Here is a 20,410-nt window from a genome sequence, read left to right on the forward strand (position 1 = left end):
CCGAGCCTGCACTTGCCGCGTACGCAGCAACTCCAGGGAGCCTGCAACTTGTCTTCCATTCCTGTTCCTGCCTCTTTCCATCTCACACACTCCGGCTCTGCCCCACTGCCTCCCCAGCTTCTGCCCCGCAGCTCCTGCCCTTGCCCTCTGCATCATCCTGTCCCTTCTCCTTGTGTCTGTGAGCACAGCGATATTGTGCTTCAAGATTTTGAGAATCTTTTCCTAAAGTTTAAGTTAAAAATAAAGCAAGTTTTGCAAATGCACCTTTCCCAGTTTTGCAAAGCTAACCCTCCCAGAGACCTTTCCAAGGTGGGACTTGCTCTGTGCTACCAGGGCTCTTATGTCTCTCCATTTCACCAATGCACATTTGGTTGCAGAAGATCAGAACTCCCAGCTGCTTCTGCCAGCCTTGCAACCTGAACACATGGTTTTATCTTTCCATTGCCTTATTTCCTTGTCTAGGGAAGAGGAGGGACATCAGCCCTTTCAACATTTCTGTTGCCCTCTTTTAGCCTCCCAATTTCAAAAGCAGAAGGAAACCCCTTCTTACAAAGAAATATTGAAGATGGCCATCTGGCCAAATGGGATGAGAGCATCCAGGTTTTGTTCACTCAGGCAGAGGAATGGAGTATTGAGATGCTGAATGAAGGACCCTCAATCTGCCCAAGGTCAGGACTGGCAGGCAGAGGCTCCCTCCCGCCAGGCTGAGCTCCCCACCCCAAATCACCCCACGTCTCCATCGCACTGTTTAAAGATTCCAGGCTAAGTAAACATCCCCCTTCATTTTCTCCGTCTAAATAGAAATGTTTTGATTTCACATCAATCTGAGGAAGCCGTTTATAACCTGAGCCTGTCACACGGACTTTTCATCTCTGCCCAGGACAAACTCTCCCACATGCTCTATTTACACTGAGCACTTCCTCTGAAAACAATGCCACTGGGAGTTTACTCCACTTGCCCCCTCCCCACACCCTGCCAGGAGACATGATCTCCCTCTGCTCTGCACCCAGCCCCGTGGCATCTTGAGAGCAAACCTCCCTTTGCAGGAAAGCTATGGCTTGCAGCAACCAGGCCTGGCAAAGAGGAGGACAAAACAAGCCCAGGTTGCTTCCCCCACCATCTTGCTTTCCCCCAGTCCCCACGTGCTGCCAGTACCCTGTTGTACAGCACCAGGCTCTCTCCCTACACAGTCCCCAAAGCAACACTTTCTCACCCATAAACTCTATGGTGGGTGCTGCCAAGGTGGCCATGGCTCAGCTCTGCCTCCCCCAAGGGAGGACAAGGGCTGCAGGGGTGCACCATGTGTGGGAATGGAGGGCTTTGCAGCCTGGGCAGAAATAGGGCATCACAGCTGAGGAGTAAACAGTGCTGCAAAGTGCAAATCTGGTTTTGCAGGGTGAGGAAAATCTGGCTTTGGCTTGGGGTCAATGAAGTTTAATGGCCACAGAAGTGTTGGGTTGAAAGTTGGACTTGATGATCTTAGAGGTCTTTTTCAACCAGAACAATTCTATGATCCAATGAAATGCACCCCAGTAAAGGGGATAAAGGGGGTGAAAAAGGGATGCATGGGAGCTGGAAGAACAAGCTGGCATGGGTAGAGGAGATGGGGCCCTGTGTGCGTGACAGGAGCTTAGTGGTGTGGGAAGAGCAGTGGGTGTAGGGAGGACCCTGTGGGATAAGGCCCGGGCTGAGGAGGGGCAGGAGAAAAGGGGCAGGAGGGCCCTGCTGTGGGGAGAGGGGTGCTGGCTGGGGAGGGACAGCACACTGTCACTTCAGAGGGCCGGGTACATCGAACAGATGGAGCTTTCATATTCCTATTGAAGAGTTTTAAGCCCAGCTGAGCAGCTCCGTTCAAGAGGGAGGTCCCAGTGCCAGCTTTCCAGGAGCTGCAAGCTCTCATTCAATTAATTATTAACAGCATTATTTGGGGCGGGGAGGGGGAGGGAAGGAGGGCCGACATGCTGCACAGTCCTTTTCTTTTTTAACCACTGTGGTACAAGCTTGACTGGAGCGACTCAGTCTGCCCAGGAGCCCCAAACAGGGAGGGCAGCACAGCTTGCTGGGGTGGGGTGAGGCTGATGCATATGGGAGCTTCTTCACACTTGAGCTGTGGTCCCTAAGATGGAGCCAAACCTTCACAGCAGAAGGCCACGGGAGCATTTGGAACATGCTTCCCCTGAGCAGTGCCCTGGCAGTGCCCAGTTACACGCCAGGAGGAGGCAGGGAAGGCAGCCAAATGCTCAGGCCCTTCCAGAAAACATTTCCCCTCCCCTGGCGCATTATCCCAGGCAGGGCCAGGGCAAGGGCAGCAAGAGCCCAGGCATGGCCCACAATGTGTGAGAGTGGATTTAGTGTGTGTATTTTCCCCTCTTCAGTTTATCAATAAAACATTTTATTGCTTTTAGCCCAGGAAATGACCTTGGATTAGCGGATGCTGTCTCTTCTGGCTGACCTTGGGGAGTTCACAGAGGCTCTTTAACAACCTCCTCTGCCCTGCAAGCATGGATCCTGCCTGTGTGTGTCTGCGTGAAGCCGGGGAAAGCCCTCGGTGTGAAAGTCGGACCTGACAGGCTCCAGCTCAGCACTGGGCAGAGAGAAGGAGAATCAAAGACGTGGGAGGAGAAACGAAGTGAGCAGCCAGCTCAGGAAACGCTGCCAGCTACATTCCCTGCTTTCTGAGAGCTGTGAGGGCTCTCCCCACACAGGCCCATCCATAGACTGTGGAGGCAAAGCTGGGGACTCTGCTCTGGTCCCCATGGCCACTGCCTGTGCAGTCTAGGTCTGCCCGCAGTCAGCACTGCACGACCTTCTCCTGTCTGCCACACTGCCAACTCCAGCCATGCAAGAGGACACTTTTCTCCCTATTTCCAGCCCCTCGAGCCTGGTTCAACCCTGGCCAAAAGGGGCAGAGACCAGCACCAGTTCCCTTCATCCAGTCTGTTCTGTTTCCCTTTGCTCAGCCTTCTCAGCTGCAGTGTTAAGCTGCCATTCCCCAGGTACAGTGAGGAACAGTGTACAGAAGCCAGCACCGGGCAGCGAAGGACAGAAGTCATCCTGAGAGGAGGGGGAAGCAACAGGACTCTGGAGGTGCTGGTGCCCTGCATTAGGACTCTGTTGGGCAGCTCAGTTACTCCTATTTCCCACCCAGCTACTAGGCTGCCGAGCCAGGGTTTCTCCAGAACAGCTCATGAACACACGGGGACCCCGTTTGCCCAAACAAATTTGCCACATCACCTTGGAAAGGCGTGGATTTTCAGTGCAGAAGTGCAATTAGGGGGAAGGCATGGGAAAAGAGAAACCAAAAGGTGTTTTCCTCCTCAGGGAGACCGCAACTAGAAGCAAAGAGGGTTAGTGCTGAGCTCTAAGAGTAAGGTTCCTGCACTCTGCAGGGCAAAGCCTGCAAGGCTGCTACAGCAAACAGCCCATCCCATCAGGCAGTCCTTGCAGTCCTCTCCCACTAACACAAGCCTCGCTTTCCCCATGTCCTGCCGTGTCCCCTAGTACCAGGCATAGAAGGTCCCCATCCCCTCCTGCAAATACCCCCAACTCTTTTTGTGCTGCATGCAGAGGCACCACAGCCAGGCAGGCTTTGCCCTGGCACAAAAGTCCCCTCCCCAGAGCACGCTCCCAGCCCCCAGGTGCCCATTTTCTCCAGTCGCATCCTCCTGAAGAGCGAGCCCTAAAGTGTTAACGGCGATTGGTGAAATGGCACAGCAGATTGCTACAATAAATAATTTACTGATATTTATAAATATTCAAATCAGCAGGCTTCAGAAATTGAAAGGGGGGGGCTGAGCTGACGGGGAGGAGGGGTGCTTAGGGAGGGGAAGGGGGGGCTGACATTAATTCCCAAGCTCTCCAAATTCATTTGAGAACAGTTTCTCATCTCAAACAAATATTAAATCTTTGGGTGCCAAGCCTCCAAAATAAAGTATCAAATAGAAAGTCACAACCCCCTTGGTGGCCAGTGCCTTGTCTGCCATGATGCTGGGTGCCTGTGGCTCTGTCCTCTCGGACAAGCAGCTGCTGAGGGAATGACAGCAGCCGGCACTGGCAGTCCCTGTGCGAGAGCAGATGCCCACCCAGCCACCTGTAACTCAGCCACCACACCACTAACCATCACCTGAGACAGGAATTCCCATTACTGCCACCCACAAGACCCTGCCTTGGTCTTCCAGTGGATTTTCTAAATCCCATTGGGAAGAAAAGGCTGAACATGGGAGCAATGAAGGGTGGAGGCAGGACTCCCAACACCACCCTGGGAACATGGCCAGGGCTCTTGAGTTTCACTCCTTCCTCTGGAGAGGAATTTGGTTTAGGTGATTTAAGTTGGGGGTTAAAAGCCAGGGGTGCTGGCTTCCAGCCTGGCTTACGATCATGGTGTAACCATCAGCCTCCTCAGCTCTCTGTGCCTTGCTTTTCCCATTCAGAGGAGCAAGGAGAATGATTACCCACTCAGCAGGCTGAACCCAGCCGTGTTTACTCAGTGCTTTGAGATCTCTGTATCAGCACTCTGTCACTGTGCTGGATTGTTACTAACTGAGCTTTTCCACCTCTGAGCATCCTTCTGACCCCTTAGATGGCCAAGGGAGATGATCCTGTGTCCTCCCCTAGACCAACCCATTGGCAACATGAGGCTCTAGCATGGGGTGAATTTCCCCTAGATGAGTAATGGCTTTTCTAATGCACGGGCAGGCTGTCAGCTTCCCTACTCCCAGTGTTTTATGGGTTTAACTGAACGGCTCTGAACTCCCTAGTAAGAAATAAAGTTATCCCTCAGCGTCCCTTCTAAACATTTCACTCAGTGCAAACGGTGTTTAAGAAAAATGAGGACATATTTCTTCTTAAGGATGCAGTATCCCCCTTCAGAGGCCTAATTTATGCCATATATCACTGGCCAGGGAGAGAAAGGCAGTGCAGACCTCACACTAGGAGTGAGCTGGCCCTAGCACAGCCGCTCCTGCTGCAATGGTGCAATGGGCTGCAACTCAAAGTCCTCCAGAGTCCGCAGATGCTGCACTGGAGAGCAGAGCCTGGCTGGCAGGCAGCAGAGCAGGACGGGCACCTGCGAACGCTCAGCACTGCGCTCCTCAGCTGCCGCATCAGCCCTCTCCCAGCGCAGAGACCTCCTCACTTGCCTCACGCAGCCCCTGGAGCCTGCCCCCTCACCCTCCCCTGCTCAGTCCCACTCGGGGCCCTTCTACCCTGCACGGCTGAACCGTGACAGCCTCTGCTCCGGTCCCACTGCCTTGCACCCGCCGGTCTCCACTGCGACACTGCCTTCTCACCTGCCACTGACCTGTGTTGCTGCCGCTCCACCAGCTCTTCAGAGGCATTTGGCACAGCTGGTGGGGAAAGTGGTTCAACTGCAAGCAAGGACAGGACTAATCCTTCTTCACAGCTCTTTAGTAACGCACGTCTGAACCTTTTCCTGAGCAGATCTCAAAAATGATCCTAAATGTGCTTTGATCTTGTCTACCCCCAGCCTCCTTACTCTGAGAGCTGCTCTGCTGCTCACCCTTGAGTGATGAGGTAAAGTTTCTTGCCTCTATTCTTCCCTTTGCCCTGCTCTGCAGTCACCTACCTTGAACCTCCAGGACAGGAAATAAGCCCCTCTCTCTGCATACAAGTAACACAGGGAACTTCCAGAATTAACAAAAGGAGCAGAGGCGAAACACGAGGGGAATATGCAAGTAAGGTCAGTAGGAGCTCTGGTTTTGCCTGCTTTGATGCTGGGCAAGTAACATCATGCAGGGCCTCAACTGCCCTTAACCTGCTCTTCAGATGGTCAGCCATCTGAGCGAAGGTTTCCTGCCTAGCTTAGTGGGCCCAGTAGGTTGTTTGCAATTTTAGGTGCTACTGCAGTTCAAGGAACAGCAGGGGAAAAGTTATCAATTCAGGACAGTTTGATGCTCAGAAGTCCCTTGCGTCCTGCAGCAAACTTTCTAATTCATCTGTCAATGCAGGATCTTTGATGAGACTTTTCAACAGCTTCCTCTTCTTGGTCTCATGAAATCCTGCTCTCAGAGCTCCAACCTAACACAGTGAGCAGAGGGTCTCACTACTCCCAGGCTGAGAGAGGCTCCTCAGGCATCTTCTGTCTTCATTCTCTCTTTCAGGTAACATAAAGCTAAGAGGACTGGCTTTTTTGATCCAGTTTCTCCTACTTGCCTTACTTATTTATTTATTACTAATTTTTCAGTCCAGTTAAAAGGTTTACTATCCAGATGAGCCTAAGTGGCCTCACTCAGCCTAAGTAACTCCATAAATCAAGCAGAACTGCTAACATCTACATCACAATCCTGCCATCAATCTCCCCACAGGTTGTGAAGAAAACCAAGGGGAAAGATACAGAAGGGAGAGTGAAGAGTAATAGCTCATCATCATCAGGTCCCTGCAGGCTGGCTGTGTGGCCCTTGGAAAACTCTCTATGAAGCCAGACAGGTTGTCAGGGCAACTAAATGCAAACATGGTGCCTAACTTCACCTCACCATACATACAGCACACTCTGGGTCCTGTGCCAGGAGGTCACAGTGGACACAGAGTGAGGGAGGGAAGGGATGGTGGAAGGTAAAGATGGCTGGGAAGGCCTCCGGATCAGGTCCAGGCAGCCCAGAAGGGAGCCAGCTCCCAAGGAATGAAGCAGAGGCCACAACACAAGCCTCCTCAAAATGCTGCTGAGACACCTTTGTAAATGCTGAGACAGGGCAGGAGGTGCAATGAAACATGGAGGTGTAGACAAGGAAACCAGAGGTAGCTACAAGTACCTGAAGCTGGGGAAATAAAAAGGACCCGGGAGACATAACAGGTCTCTTGAAGTACACAGATTTGGAAGGGAATTGCTTAAAGTTTCATCAGTCCCTCCTGGTGACTGTCTTTAATGAGTTACTTCAGAGAGAATCCAAACCCACCATGACCCAAGTGAGTGGGGAGGCCGGGCTCAGGCCATTCCTAACCCACGGCAGGAGTTAAGTGAGCCACCTCCTAAAAAAGGGTCCCTCCAAGCCCTGTGGGTAGTCGGGAGGCAGTTTAAGAGCAATTTGCAATCCCTTTCAGCACTATTAAGCTCAGACCCAACAAAGAATGCAGACTCCTAATTAATTGCAGTGGGAAGTCAGTAGCTAAATGGGAGATGGGAGCCTGAATGCTTGTTGCATCACTATGAAACACAGGGGCAGAAAATGTCCATTATTGTGGTCTTTCAAGGTCCTGCAAAGTAATTCAGTGGGTTAGCCCACATGAGGTGAGACCTCAGCTGCAAAGTGGGGCATCTGAGCCTTCCTGCTTGTCTTACATCCTCCCCACAGCCTGGACTGCTGACTGAGCTGTGTGTGAGCAGGTAGCTGCTCTGGGTTTGGTCTGCAAAGGAGGCACTCAGAGCCCTGTGAGGTTTTAGTAATCCCCAGGTGGGGCTGGGAGTTTTGTGAACTCACAGAGCAGGCACCCATCACACACAGCACTGTTTCTTCAGGGGCTCCTGAATTCCCAGAGATGCTTAGCTCCTGCAAATGCCATGCAACATGGGTAGGAGGAACACCTGTCCATCCTGTTCACGTGGAAAAGGCTCATGGCTTGGCCAGAGGATACCCAAGCTCTGTTGTGAAAGCAGAGGGTCATCCCTGAGCTTGTTAGCTCAGCAGTCCTATCACAGTGGCATGGGAGAGAAACCCTACCAGCTGGGCTGGGTGGGCACTCACCCCACACCTAACTAATCCTCTGGCTTGCCTTTTGCTGCTCCTTCTTCTGGTCATTAGGGCTCATCTTCTTATCTCCCGTCCTCGTGAGCCCATCCATGCACCAGTGCTACCCGTGCTTGCAAACGCCCATCAGTGGGACACACACGTGTAGACAAACGTGGCCACGATCACATGCAGAGGCAGAGCCAGCACACAACCACACACAGCCACATGCCTGTGTGCCCATGAACACAGATCACATGCTAAGGCACACTGGCTGCCAGGTACCTGTGACTACACAAGTGGCACATCCAACACACATCCCAGCACAGAGCCCAGCACAGCTTGCAACACCGTGGCTGCACCTCCCTGGGGTGCGGACCCCATGCACCAAGCTCTGCTCAGCCCCGGCACACGTGGGGAGCACCCACGGCCAGGGAGCACCCACAGCCAGGGAGCACCCACAGCCAGGCAGCCCAGCAGAAGCCACGCATGCAGCCGCGGGCAGGCAGCCACCCGTGCAGGCAGAGCACCCCGCATGCACTCACTCACTCTCACACTCACACGCTTTCAGCACAAGCCGCATGCCAGGAGCGGTTTATTCTGCAGCTTGGAGTGAGAAGACTGGGCTCACAGCTGGACCCTGCAGAGACTTGGCAGCAGGGACAGACACGCTCCCCATCCCACCACAGAGCCCCTCTTTACCCCCAGCCCATCTGCACCTCACACCTTAAGGCAAAAAGAGCACCGGTGAGTGTCTCACTGGAGCTGGCGTCCCAGCGGAGTGTGTGTGCCAGGCAGGGGATCTCTCCCTCTCCCTCTCTCTCTCTTCCACTCGCATCTTTTCATGAACTCTATTTCTCTTTCCTTTCTGAAAACAACTGAGCTGTAAATACTGTTTAACCTTCTTCCCCCCTTCCCCCCTCCCCTCCGCACTATAAAAACACAAATATGCCATAACTCAGCTGGCTCAGCCGCCGCGCCTCCAACATGCCCTGCTCCAGGCCTCTCAGGAAGGTCATAACAAACGACTTTCCGATTCAGTGCTCCTGAAATAATTTTGTGTATTAAAACCTGAATCTGCACTTTCTGGACCGAAAGCCTCTCTTAATTATGGCAAGCGTCCTTGGGATGGACAGTGATCCTTCACTACAGCACCGCTAACCAACCGGAGAGGCAGCCGGCTCCGGCTCCCCACCACCACCTCCTCCCGCTGCCCCCTCCCACTGCCACCCAACCCACGGCCCCCCCTTGCTCCCTCGCCCCCCCGCCTTCCCTTTGCCCAATCTGTTTTCAAAGTGTGTCTGTCCTTTATTAAATTGTTTTCTTTTCCACATTATCAGTTGCCATGGAGACCTCATCTCTCGGATTATTTGAATTTCATTATATCTATTGATTTGGGAGCATTTCATCTTTTTTATTGTTTTTCTGTCAATTTTCAAAACGAATAACCATCTAATTTGCGTCAGTGCTGATTATGTTTGTCCCTCAATAGAGGTCGGCAGCTGCGTCGGGGAAACAAATCAATGGGAAACCATCATAAACCTCCCCAGTACAATCTCCAGGATATGTGGGTGACATTCCACGCCTGCGAGAAACACTCATCATATCCAAACTTCTTTCTTTCTTTGCTTTTTTCTTCTCCCCTTTTTTTCTTTTCTTTTCTTTTCTTGTTTTTTTTTAGTTTGGGTTTTTTTTTTTCCTTTTCTTTTCTTTTTTTTTTTGCCCCCCTCCTTTTTCTTCTTTCAATTTCTTTCCCCCCCCCCGGCAGCCGGCTCTGCTGGTCAGCGGCAGGGCACGTTGAAAACTGTCTGCATTTCGCGCAGAGCGACGCAGAGTTTCGGACGCATCACATTTTCAGGCAGGGAGGGGACAAGCGTGAGAAGAGGGGAAGGTTTGGTGGTGGTTGGGTTTTTGGTTTGGGAAAAAGGAAGGGAAGAAAAGAATGACAAGGGAAAGGGGGGAATAAAAAAAAGGGGGGGGGGAAGTGGATGGGGATTGCAAATTGCTTACTATGTTTTTTTTTTAAATAATTTATGCAATTTTAAGCATTTATGTATAAATTTTTTAATAAGCCACCCTGGAGCAAAATAGCCATTAACATCCCGACGTCCTTCTGTCCAATGGGCTCGTGTGCAGGATCAATTTCCGAGAGTACTTTCCCTTTTTTTTATGACATGATAAAATGCTTTTAAAGCAACTTACACAAATATGGAAATTTTTTTTCCCCTCCTCTTCTTCTTCTTTTTTTTTTTTTTTTTATAACAGCCTCCACTTATATTCACCAGGGAGAATGAGCAAGAGTGAGAGTGTGTGTGTGTGTGTGTGTGTGCTGGGGAGGGCAGTTGGCAGAAGGATAGACCCAGCCCTAACTGGAACGGACCTGCCTGTCCTTCTAACAAGGGCATAAACTTTCATTAGCGATGCACACAGTCAAAGGCAATTTAGGGAAACGCACTGTACAGAAAAGGAAAACCTCAGCGTTTTTTATACAGCGGCTCCTTGGCTCTGTCCAGGGGGCTCTATCCTTGAGCTCAGCTTGTGCTCGCCAACCAAAGTGACCCCACCAGCCATGGGGGAGCCAGGAGCAGGGGCTGAGGGGAAGAACTGGGGTTGCTCTCAGGGATGCTGGTGCCCAGCACTGCCAGGCTCAGCCCCTTGCCTTGGCTGCGCCAGCAGCCCACATGCCCCACAGCTGGTGCAGAGAAGCCAGTCAATATTAATGTCTTGCTGGAACCCATCGTGTCCTACATGAGGCCCAGAGGTATCTGTTGCTCTGCCCACTGCAGAGCTTCATCCCTCCAATGGGCTAGTCCTCCCCAAAGGTCTCTATTTTGGGTTTCCACTCACTGTCAAGTAGCTTGCAGCCACTTGATGCCCTTTTGGGGCATTACTTAGAAGCTGGCTCTGCCCAGACCAGACAGATGTGTCGCTGCTGCTCCTGTTTCCACAGGGTATATAGGCTAGTTATTTTTGCAGCTGGGACATGTTCAGTCTCACACAGGAACCTGGAAAATGCCATTTCTAAAGGGCCAGCTTCTGCCACTGGCCCCATGAGCAGGCACAGCTGGAGTGGGGACACAGCTGGAGTGAGAGCAGGCCAGCACAAGGGGCTTACCAGGGTCTGAAAGTCATGACCACAAGTTGGAAATGGAATAAAACTATTTCTCCACCTAACAGCTCCCCTGGCCCTTGGTCTTTGGGGGTTGAAGCTTATGCACCCCAAGCCAGACAGACATCACACGTGCCCAAGCATGGGAAATCCCTGTGCACATTCCTATTGCTTGCTTCAACACCAAGCCTTGACACTGTTTTTTCTGCAAGGGCAGATTTCTTTACCTTTTTATACGACATACTTCCAGCTCTGTGAGTTTCACCCCAGTGACAGCAGGCTTGCATGCTAAGGTAACTTACGCAGCCCCTGCACCCTCCTGACTGTGCCCAACCCCGGTGCAGGCTCCCTGCAGCTGCCCGATGCTGGCACAGGGCTGAGCACAAACCTGCCCTGTGTGCAATGTTTATGGGTATTTGAACTAAAGCAGAGGTTAATAAATAAATAAATAAATACATTCAAGGGGCAGCCAACGCTCAGCTGGAAAAACACAAAGTGCCGAGAACAGCAAACCCAATCAATAACAATCACAGCCCCAGCAGTGGGCGAGGAAAGCGTGAACTGTTTTGGCCTGCTCCCTGCATGCTCACCCACTTGGGAGAACACAGAGGTCCCAGAGGACCACGATTTTATCCCCTCTGCTCCACCCTCACCAAAAAGCTTGACAGGGTTTTAGCTCCCCCAGGCTCCTGTTTTGGTCAGGAGCTCAGCAAAGAGCAGAGAGGGTCTCTGCATAGAGGAACAGGACTCCTGCCAACAAGCTGGTGCCTGAGGAAGGCTCTTGATACTATGAAAGGTTTTCCTGACCCCTTCTCCCCTCCGAAGTTTCGCCCTTTGTGTCACCCTTCCCCTTTCAGTTGCCAGCCTCAGCCTTAGCGTGCTCTTTCTCTCCTCTCTTTGTTCCATAAGTTCCCAACACCATCCCAGCTTCCCCCTCATCAGCATCTCCTGCCAAACCTCCTGTGACACAGTCCATACCCTCCATACCCTCTTCACACCTCTCCTTCCTTGGCCCCTGTGGGCTACCGCTCACAGCCAGCAGAGAAAGCTCTGATGCTCAGGTGACCAGCACTGCCATGGACCAGAGACCAACATGCAACCTGCCAGGGAAAAGGTGGGAGTTCTCCCTTCTCCTGGTCTTGCATCAGTCCTCACTCAGACTTAGCAGATTTTGGGGATTTCACTGCAGCAGCAGAGAGGTCAGCAGGAGGTGAAGGTTTTCAGATCACATATATCACTCTATATGGTCTTGTCTATAGTGAATGCTAAATATAGCCAAGCCAAACCTGGAGGTGACTTCAGTGCTGATGCAGGGACATCAGCCACTGCACAGGCACCCACCATTACCTCAACACAATACAGGTATCAACATCTAAAGTCCAGAATTGAGGATGGCTGCGAACCCTCTGTCCTCCCACTGCTGAGAGGATGAGCCAGCTTGTCCCTCTCTCCCCTTCCCTCTCTCAGGTGTCCAAAATGGTTCCTCCTTCTAAGTGGCAACCAGTCAGACTAAGGCAGCATTTTCTAGCTTCAAGGTCCATTTTGCTGGGCCCTCTTATCTGTGGTGTGCCAGCATCTGTTTCAGCATAGCTACTCAAGAAACTTGAAGAGTGGAAGAAGCGCTGAATAGAAGGGGAAAGTCTCTTGTGTGGGTCAGAATAATTAGACTGAGCTCAAATTGGCTTTAGGCATCTGCTGCTGCCTCTGAGCAAAATCAAGCCATGCTGCTTCCATCAGCATCTCTCTGCTCACCCCACAGAAGAGAGGGGACCACATTCTGCCTTGCGTAGGGCATCTCTGGGAACAAGACTTGCTTCAACAGAAGCCATAAAGCCTCCTCATCCAGCTATCATTAAAGCCAAGAGAAAAGAGGCCAGACAGAGAGATTGAGATGAGCTGTTTCCCCAACAAACTTGCTTCCCTTTTTCATTCGCTCCTTTCTTTTTTTTCCCCCCTTTAACTGTCATTAAAATAACAAGTTTCTGTTACAGTCTAAACATTCCCACATTGTATAAAGGGTTATGTTACACCAGAGTCACTGCCGGGCCCAGTGTTTGCACAGAAACCTCACTGCAGGTCCCCCCTCCTGACGAAGTGACTTATTAAAGTTTAAACAGTAATTAACAGAACAATAAAAATAAAGGGATGTTTGGGGAGTCGTAGTGCACACAGGGTTTTTGGCAGTGCCAGCACTTTTCAGTGCCCTGCGCTGGCAGAAACAGCGGCTGCGAAACCAGTGGGAGAGATGGTGTGCTGGAAGCCAGGCTGGGGCCGAGGTGTGACCCCAGCCCCAGCACCACGGAGTGGGAGCAGCAGGCAGCAGGACACAAAGGGAAGGCGACAGGGGAAAGGATGCCAAAGGGTCACTTGGCAAGAGGCTGAGTCTGATTTGGTGCACGCTACCAGCCCTGGTGCTCAGTCTGTGCCAGACAGCACCAAGAGCCTCAGCTGCCGGTTCTCTGATTCTGCTGAGATGGCCTGGAGGAGCCCACAAAATACAAGTTTGGGGAGTTTGGTCTCTGAAACCAGACCAGGGCTTTGGGGAAGTAGCAACCACAGCATCCACCCCTGAGAAACCTGCAAGAGGGACAGCTTCTACAAGAGACCCCCAGACTCCTTGTTTGGTAGCTCTGAAACCAGACAGAAGACATCTTGTAGTGACTGATCCTACCCTGGTCCTGTGCAGGCGTGGGGAGCTCTGAGCTGTAGATCCAACAGTGTAAAAGTACTTTTGGGGTCATTCCCTCCCAAAATGCAATCAGAGCCAGGGCCACAGTGACAGACACTAGAGCCTAACTCACTACATAGACCACAACCTCCTCACTCCCACCAGAGCAGAACTCTTCCACCCTACGTGGAGCTGGCCAATCAGGGCTGCCTTTAGAGGAGCAGACCTGCTTTTCTTCTGCTCTGTTCCCATCCCAGCTGCCTGCCTTGCCCAGGATGAGCTCTAGAGCATGTGGGTAGAGTTTAAGCTTAGGTTGTCAGCCCTCCCTGTTACCCAACATGCAGCAATGCAGAAAGATCTCATCTGAAGATATTTTTGGTGCCTATTGTAACTATTCTCAAATGTTTGCCTCAGTAGCTCACAGTGCTAGTTGGCTCTAGCCCTGACGTGTGACTCAGTACACACAGCATTGTGCAGTCCCATGTTTGCTAAATCTCTTCCAGTACAACTGCTCAGTTTGCAAATAAAAAGACAGCTCTGTAAGGGTGTATCTCCTGTGCAGAGTGAACTCAGGGAGTGCTGCCTTCAGCCCTCTCCCACGAAGTTCTCCCTTAAGTCTGGTACTTTGCACCCTGAGCTGGACAGCCCTGCCAGGGAGCAGCATGGCTCTCACCTGGACTGGGGACTCTCCTGCTCCACAGACTGAGGATGAGCAGCTCATCTCCAGTCCTGAGCACAAAATTAACATGTCAAATATTCCAGACACACTCAGCCCAGTGTCTCAGCTCTCCTCTTCCAGACCCACCAGGCTTGATCCCGTTTCAACTACTCTCAATGCTAATGTCACTCTGCTAAGCTCAGAATCATTTTCTCAGCTGACACCATGTCAGTGGCAGAAGAACTGAGCCTATGGCTTTCCTCTGCCACTCACATCAAACTGAGAGAAAAAGACATGCTGCCCAAATCTAAACTTTTCATCCCATTCACCCAACTACAAGGATGTTTCCCAGCTCCTGGCTGTGATGGAGTGAGGGTCTCCAGACTCATCTCTAGCGCCACTGGCAGTGCTTGAGATGGGAGATGTGTTGAACAGGTACAAGTAGGTGCAAACAGAACAAGAGAAGGTGTCCCCAGGTCAGCACTCACATGCATTTTCCTCGGCCATGTCTGAGGAGACTTGGAGTCAGAACAGAGCACAGATTTGCATGGGGGTCTCAAACACTTTCACAATGCAGAAAGACTGTCCTGGGCACTTCCTTTTCCAACACGTCGTTCAGGATGCCTCTACAGCAATGCCAGTAACTGCCTGTAGGGAATGTTATGTTAGAAAATTATCTAGTGCACTCTTAATCATCTGGTCTTGCAATTTACAGAAGGAAACAGGAGCAGCCAGCACAGTATGACCCTTCTTCCAGCCACCACTGACTTTAGATACCATTATCAGTGGTAGCCTGGTCCACATCCCAGAACCGAGGCCCTCTTTTGGCTAACAGGCCATGGAATTATTTAGACTGTTCTTGATGTTACATTCTGTTAGATTTGTAATTAACACAGAAGCTCAGCAGTGCCACATACTGCAGTGCCTGTATTTTGCTGAACACAGAGCAGACTGGGTGCTTAGAAGCACTTGGTCTTCATCTAATTCAGCTTCTGGTAGTTTTATGGGAAGCCAACACCTCACAGCAGAGCTGTCCCCCCAAAAAAAGAAAGGGTTGGATGTCAGAGATTTTAATCAGTGTATATGTGAAACATGGTATGGGAACCAGCACTCTAAAATCAGGTCTCACTTCCTTTTTTTGGAAAGGACTTTTAAACAAAAGAACCTGCCAGCACACCAAGCATTCAGTGCTATCTTCCATCAGGGAAGCCTAATTATACCCATTACACTGATGAGGAAGCACTGGCACAAAGCTGTGCCTTTGCATGGCTACAGATACAAAGTGAATCAGTGGCAAAGCTGGAAATAAACTCAGGAATCATGGTGATGAGCTCATCACCCACCTCAGCATAGCCACAAATGGCTGGACATGGACTTGACCATGTCTTACCCACCCTCCACCTACCTTCTTAACAGTCTAAAAGTTTCAATCCCAGTGCTGAGATGGCTTGAGGTGCTCTGGGACACTTGGGGAACTGTTCACATAAGTGGGCCCATGAAGACTAGTCACTCAGCTCACTGCACTGGAAACAGACTGGTGGGCTGCAGACACCCAAGAGCCAGAGCATCAGGTCTGCACCACCAAGGTACCTCACAACCACAGAGACCACGGCGGGGACAAATCATCTGCTCCTCCTTCTGAAGCAGCTTAATCACCTTCCCTCCATGTGGATCCTCGCAGCAAGGTCCAGCCTGATCCATCTCTGTATTAACGATCCCCTAGCATGTAAAGCCCTGAGATTTTCCTTGGCACCAGGGGCCAGCACTTGCCCTGCACTCACCCTGCCAGGTGCTGTGTGCTCGGGTCTAAGAAAGGCTGCAGAATCCCTTGGGATTGAGAGTCGTTACATAAACAATACAATAGGATCACGGGCTGTAATTGTGAATGCACCCGAGGTCCTGGCACTGAGTTCTGCCTCTGCCAAGGCCTCCAAATGGAGACCCAAACAAAACAAACAAAAGCCCCAAATCTGTCAGCACTTAATAAACAATAATAAATAATAACCCTAAGAGCCAACCTAGCCAGACAGATGTGAGGCACCAGGGCAGCCCTGAGGAAACACTGACCCTACACACAGAATCACAGGATAGTGGGGGTTGGAAGGGACCTCTGGAGATCCAACCAACTTGCTGATTGCAGGTATGCCTAGAGCAGGTTGCACAAGGAGGATTTGAAAGTCTCCAGAGAAGGAGACTTCACAACCTCTATGGACAGCCTGCTCCAGGATTCCAGCACCCTCACAGTAAAGAAGTTTCTCCACCAGTTCAAGTGAAACCTCCTGTGTTCCAGATTGTACCTGCTGCCCCTTGTCCTATCTCTGGCCACCACTGAAAAGAGCTCAGCCCCACTGTCATGACCCTGTTGACACTTCCATGCATTGAGAAGATCCCCTCTCTGCTCTCTCCCAGACCCTACTCACTGTACTCCTTCACCAGGTTTTCAGTATATTGGGCTCAGGGGTGGGTCCAGAGGGCAGAACCTGGATCTCTGTCCAGAGTGTGCACCCCCAGGAAGATATATGAAAGCTGCAGCCCTCCTGTGTCCTGGACCAGGCCCATCTCTTAAGACACCACTCACCTACACCATCCCAAGCCTAGCTCCTTCTTACTGCAGGATCTCTCCAAGTGCTAAAGGCAAAAAGAAGCAGATGGAGCTGAGCAGGGGAATTCAGATAGATCTGAGTCCAGAGAAGCCTCTCCCCAGCATCACCATAGCCTTGACTCAGTCCCCAACCTGTTCCATGCAAGCTGAGCTCCCAGCAGGACACCAGGAGAGCTGCTTGGCAGAGCCATGGGCTGAAACAAAGGGCCTAATTTAAGTATTTTTCTAACTCTGTACTTGTGACAGTGGGTTTAGCAGTTGCCAGCCATCTGGAATAAAGAATTACAGCCACCTTCCCTAATCCTATATTGCCTAAACCCTAAAGCTGGTTATGGTGCAAGGATGAGGCAGCAGGTTGGGAGGAGGCAATGATGGGAAGGTGGGGGGTGGAGAAGGGACTGCAGGAAAATTCTCAAACTTATTTCTTTCTCCTGTGAGGTTCTGGGTGGCCCCAGATGTGTCAGAAGTATTTTTGCTGGGAATCATGAGAAGCCAGAACGAGGAAAAAGAGGGGGGAGAAGGGAGAGAAGGAGTCCTCCATGGCCACACAGCCGCACACACCACACACACACACGCTCTCCACACGCACACGGAGGCTTACTGGTCCGCGCAGGGCTGTCAGGTAAATTAGATCTGAAAGCTGACAATTTCTGACCATATTTCCTTGATTATTTCAAACAAATGCACACCAGCCGCTGTAAGGAGATTAAAGTGACATAAACGTCCCGAGTGGGAGGAGGGAGGGCAGAGAATTCAGGTCACCCCCATCCGTCCCCCATTTGACAGCCGCTATATCGCTATCCAATCCAATAAAAAAATCCCCCCCTTTTGCTTTAATTAATTTTACAGCTAGCTTGCTTAATTACTTTCAATCAAAATCCTCCTGCCATCGCAAAATTAGAGATGGTTGAGCTCCATTAGCCTAAATTCTTCATTTCCATATAGAAAGAGGCTCCCTCAGCAAAGCCAACAGGGCTCCCTCCTACTCAAGCCGCCATCGGACAGATGCCTGTCCCTCTGTCTGTCTCCAGTTCCTTGGGAGATGAGAGAAGACAAGGATACAGCCTTGTTCCCACCATCCCCTTTCATTAAGCATCTCCTTGAGAGCTCTGGACACAGGAGATCTCCCTGCTCCTAGCACAGCATGGGAGATGGGAAGGACAGCCTGCTCTGATGGCCTGCCAGTGGCCATGCTGGAACCAGCACTGCCACGGCTGCAGGAGGGAGCTGGGACAGTAGACAGCCTCCTGCTTGCTGGGCTTCTGCTGCAGCTGCCAGCACTGGGGACAGGATCTGGAAGGGACATCCCTCCTGCCAGTGCTGGACCAAGTCATCCCATACATGGGGGCATCACTAACTCAAGCTGGGCACTGCTGGACATGGGGAAAGGACGTCGAGGGGACACAGGGGTAGATCATTTTACATCTGCCTGCTGTGGGGTTTGGTACCTTCCTTTAGAGCATCTGGCACTAGCCACTGTCAGAAACATGACACTGTGGACCATGGAGCTGTGACATTCCTGTAGCTCCTGTAGACATCATTAGCACCTCTCTCCTGCAAACACAAGTCGTGAACTGTCCCATTTTGGGTTCATCTGAGAGCAGTCCCAACTGGTTTCATGTTCATGAAACCTCCTCAGAGGTACAGGGAGTGGCAGCAACAAAGCCATACAGAGCTGGAGGGAAGAACCCCAAGCAGGTGGAGATGTGTGCAAGAGGAAACCCAGGAAGGAGCTGGGCAGACTGGGAGCAGAAGACAGCTAGCTCCACACAAAGGACAGAGTACCAGAAAGAATTACCCGTGCTGCTCCAGTGGATCACACTGCAGAATGCTTTCCTGCCATGTTCTCCAGCTTCCTGTGGTCTCCTCCTTTCCCATCTCTACACACTACTTGCAGAGCAGTGCTCTTAATGGGATTTTATGTACAATCAGCACTCCATGTAGGTACCAACTGAATTGTTTAACCTGTCCAGTGGAGCTTGACCCCAGCAGGCCACACACACAACCTGCTAACCTGGAGCTGCAGGAAGGTCACAGCAGTACCCTGGTCTCCACCTTTCCACCCTTCGGAAAGCTCAAGGGGCTTCACAGGCACAAGAAACCCAAGTACCTCCCGACTCCAGGGAGGACAGGGCAAACCCTGGCTTCTTTAGAACAAAATAAAGAAACAACAAACACAGACCTATTTTGTTTATGAGCTTAAAACTGAATCCAATGGCGCATCTACCTGGGGATTTCAGATTAAATGGTTTAAGAAACTCAAATAGGCTTTTTAATCCGGTCAAATAAAAAGAGCCCCAAAGAAGCAAAGAATTCACCCTGCTGAGCCTCCTGCCTGTGAAGACAGCCAGGCAAGAACAGCTTCCTTACTCCCTGCCACTCCTCCTCAGCTTGGCATGGGACATCATGTATTTGCCAGAATCTGGAAGCTCAGGATACACCCTGTTCAGAACTGGTGCAGACTTCACTTTCCCATGGGTGACCCACTTCTCTCATGCTGTATAACACTTTCTTCATCCTTTCCATCTTCTCCTGTGCTGTTCATCGGGGCCCTTCCCCCTAATACCTGGCAGGCCATGTGAGCATGGTTTCAGCCCTGGTTACATCACCACTGTGAGCCAAAAGCAATCCCAGAGAGGGCAACAAAACTCCTAATCCCCACTCCATGCTCACATTTATGCATTGGCTCTCGTACAAGCTACCTCCCTGAATGCTTCACAAGAGATAGGTGAGAAGATGAGCATCTGAGCAAACACAGAGAAGGAAGACCAGAAGGGAGATCTGCTGAGAGCAGCAGCCAGCCAAGTTCTGATGGATGGACACCAACACTACATGGACTCGGGGAGGCTGATGAACATCTGGACCAGAATAATGAAAGAGCAGGAAGTAAAGGGGCTGTCTTTTCTGCTGGATGACCAGGACTTCCAGCCTCCCACCTCCTCCCAGTATCACAGCTCACCGGCTTTCCAGCAGAAACTCTGCCCTGCTCCCCACTGCTGCTGTTCAGCTCCGGAAACGCTCAGAACCAGCCTTCCCCTGCACATGCTCTGCAACAAAATTCCCGACTTGTGTCTCGCCTGCTCCAATGCTCAGAGCAGCTGGGACAATAGAACAGAGAGGCCCTAAATCCACCAGACTCACCCTAAATAGCAATAGCCCATAATTTCGCCTGACATTCAGGAGCTTGTTATTCTTTCCCCTCGTCGCCTGGCTGGAGCTGTTCAGACCCATCAGTGTTATTCTATGCATTAAACAGGAAAAAAACCAACTCAACAACAACCCAGAGAGTTTCCAAGCCTGCCCAGTGAGGGCTGAGGAGGCAGCACCTTTCACCATGCTGTCAGTGGGGGAACAGGAGGGAGCAAGTGCCTCAATCCCAGGCCCATCCCCTCCGGAGGGCAACAGCCATGAGTGGGTCCTGCTGAGACCCCCAGCAGAAACACACTTACCCCTTCCTCTGCTTCCATCTCTAGCAAGGGAGCTGCAATCTCTCCCAGCCCTCCCACCTGAGCCCAGGAAGGCTGCTGCACACTCCTCCTCCCCACTGGGAGTGGGGAGCTTTAACCACAACAGTTTGGGGATTGGGTTTTTGTTTTTTTTCCAGGCTGGCTCCAGCTGATTAAGGACCTGCAACAGGATGTAAGGATTACAGCAAAACCTGGCTCTGGATCAGCTGGGGCACAGAGCCAAACAA

At 51.3% G+C, this 20,410-nt stretch overlaps 1 protein-coding gene across 7 annotated transcripts in view; it reads right to left on the reverse strand.

Annotated features, from left to right (window-relative positions):
* The window catches only part of CASZ1 (castor zinc finger 1), a 202,145-nt gene that overhangs the window by 53,535 nt on the left and 128,200 nt on the right, over positions 1–20,410 (reverse strand). For 3 of the 7 annotated variants that reach the window (XM_068158403.1, XM_068158402.1, XM_068158404.1), the window contains one exon: positions 14,603–14,762. The exons of the other annotated variants lie outside the window; for them this stretch is intronic. In XM_068158403.1, the coding sequence (XP_068014504.1) occupies positions 14,603–14,621 (19 nt within the window). In that variant the 5' untranslated portion in view covers positions 14,622–14,762. The remainder of the gene's footprint in view (positions 1–14,602; positions 14,763–20,410) is intronic. 7 annotated transcript variants of the gene reach the window in all.

Source organism: Melanerpes formicivorus, unplaced genomic scaffold (genome assembly GCF_026170545.1).
Source record: "Melanerpes formicivorus ecotype bairdi unplaced genomic scaffold, bMelFor1.0.p_v2 SCAF_39, whole genome shotgun sequence".
In the NCBI taxonomy this organism is placed as follows: Eukaryota; Metazoa; Chordata; class Aves; order Piciformes; family Picidae; genus Melanerpes; species Melanerpes formicivorus.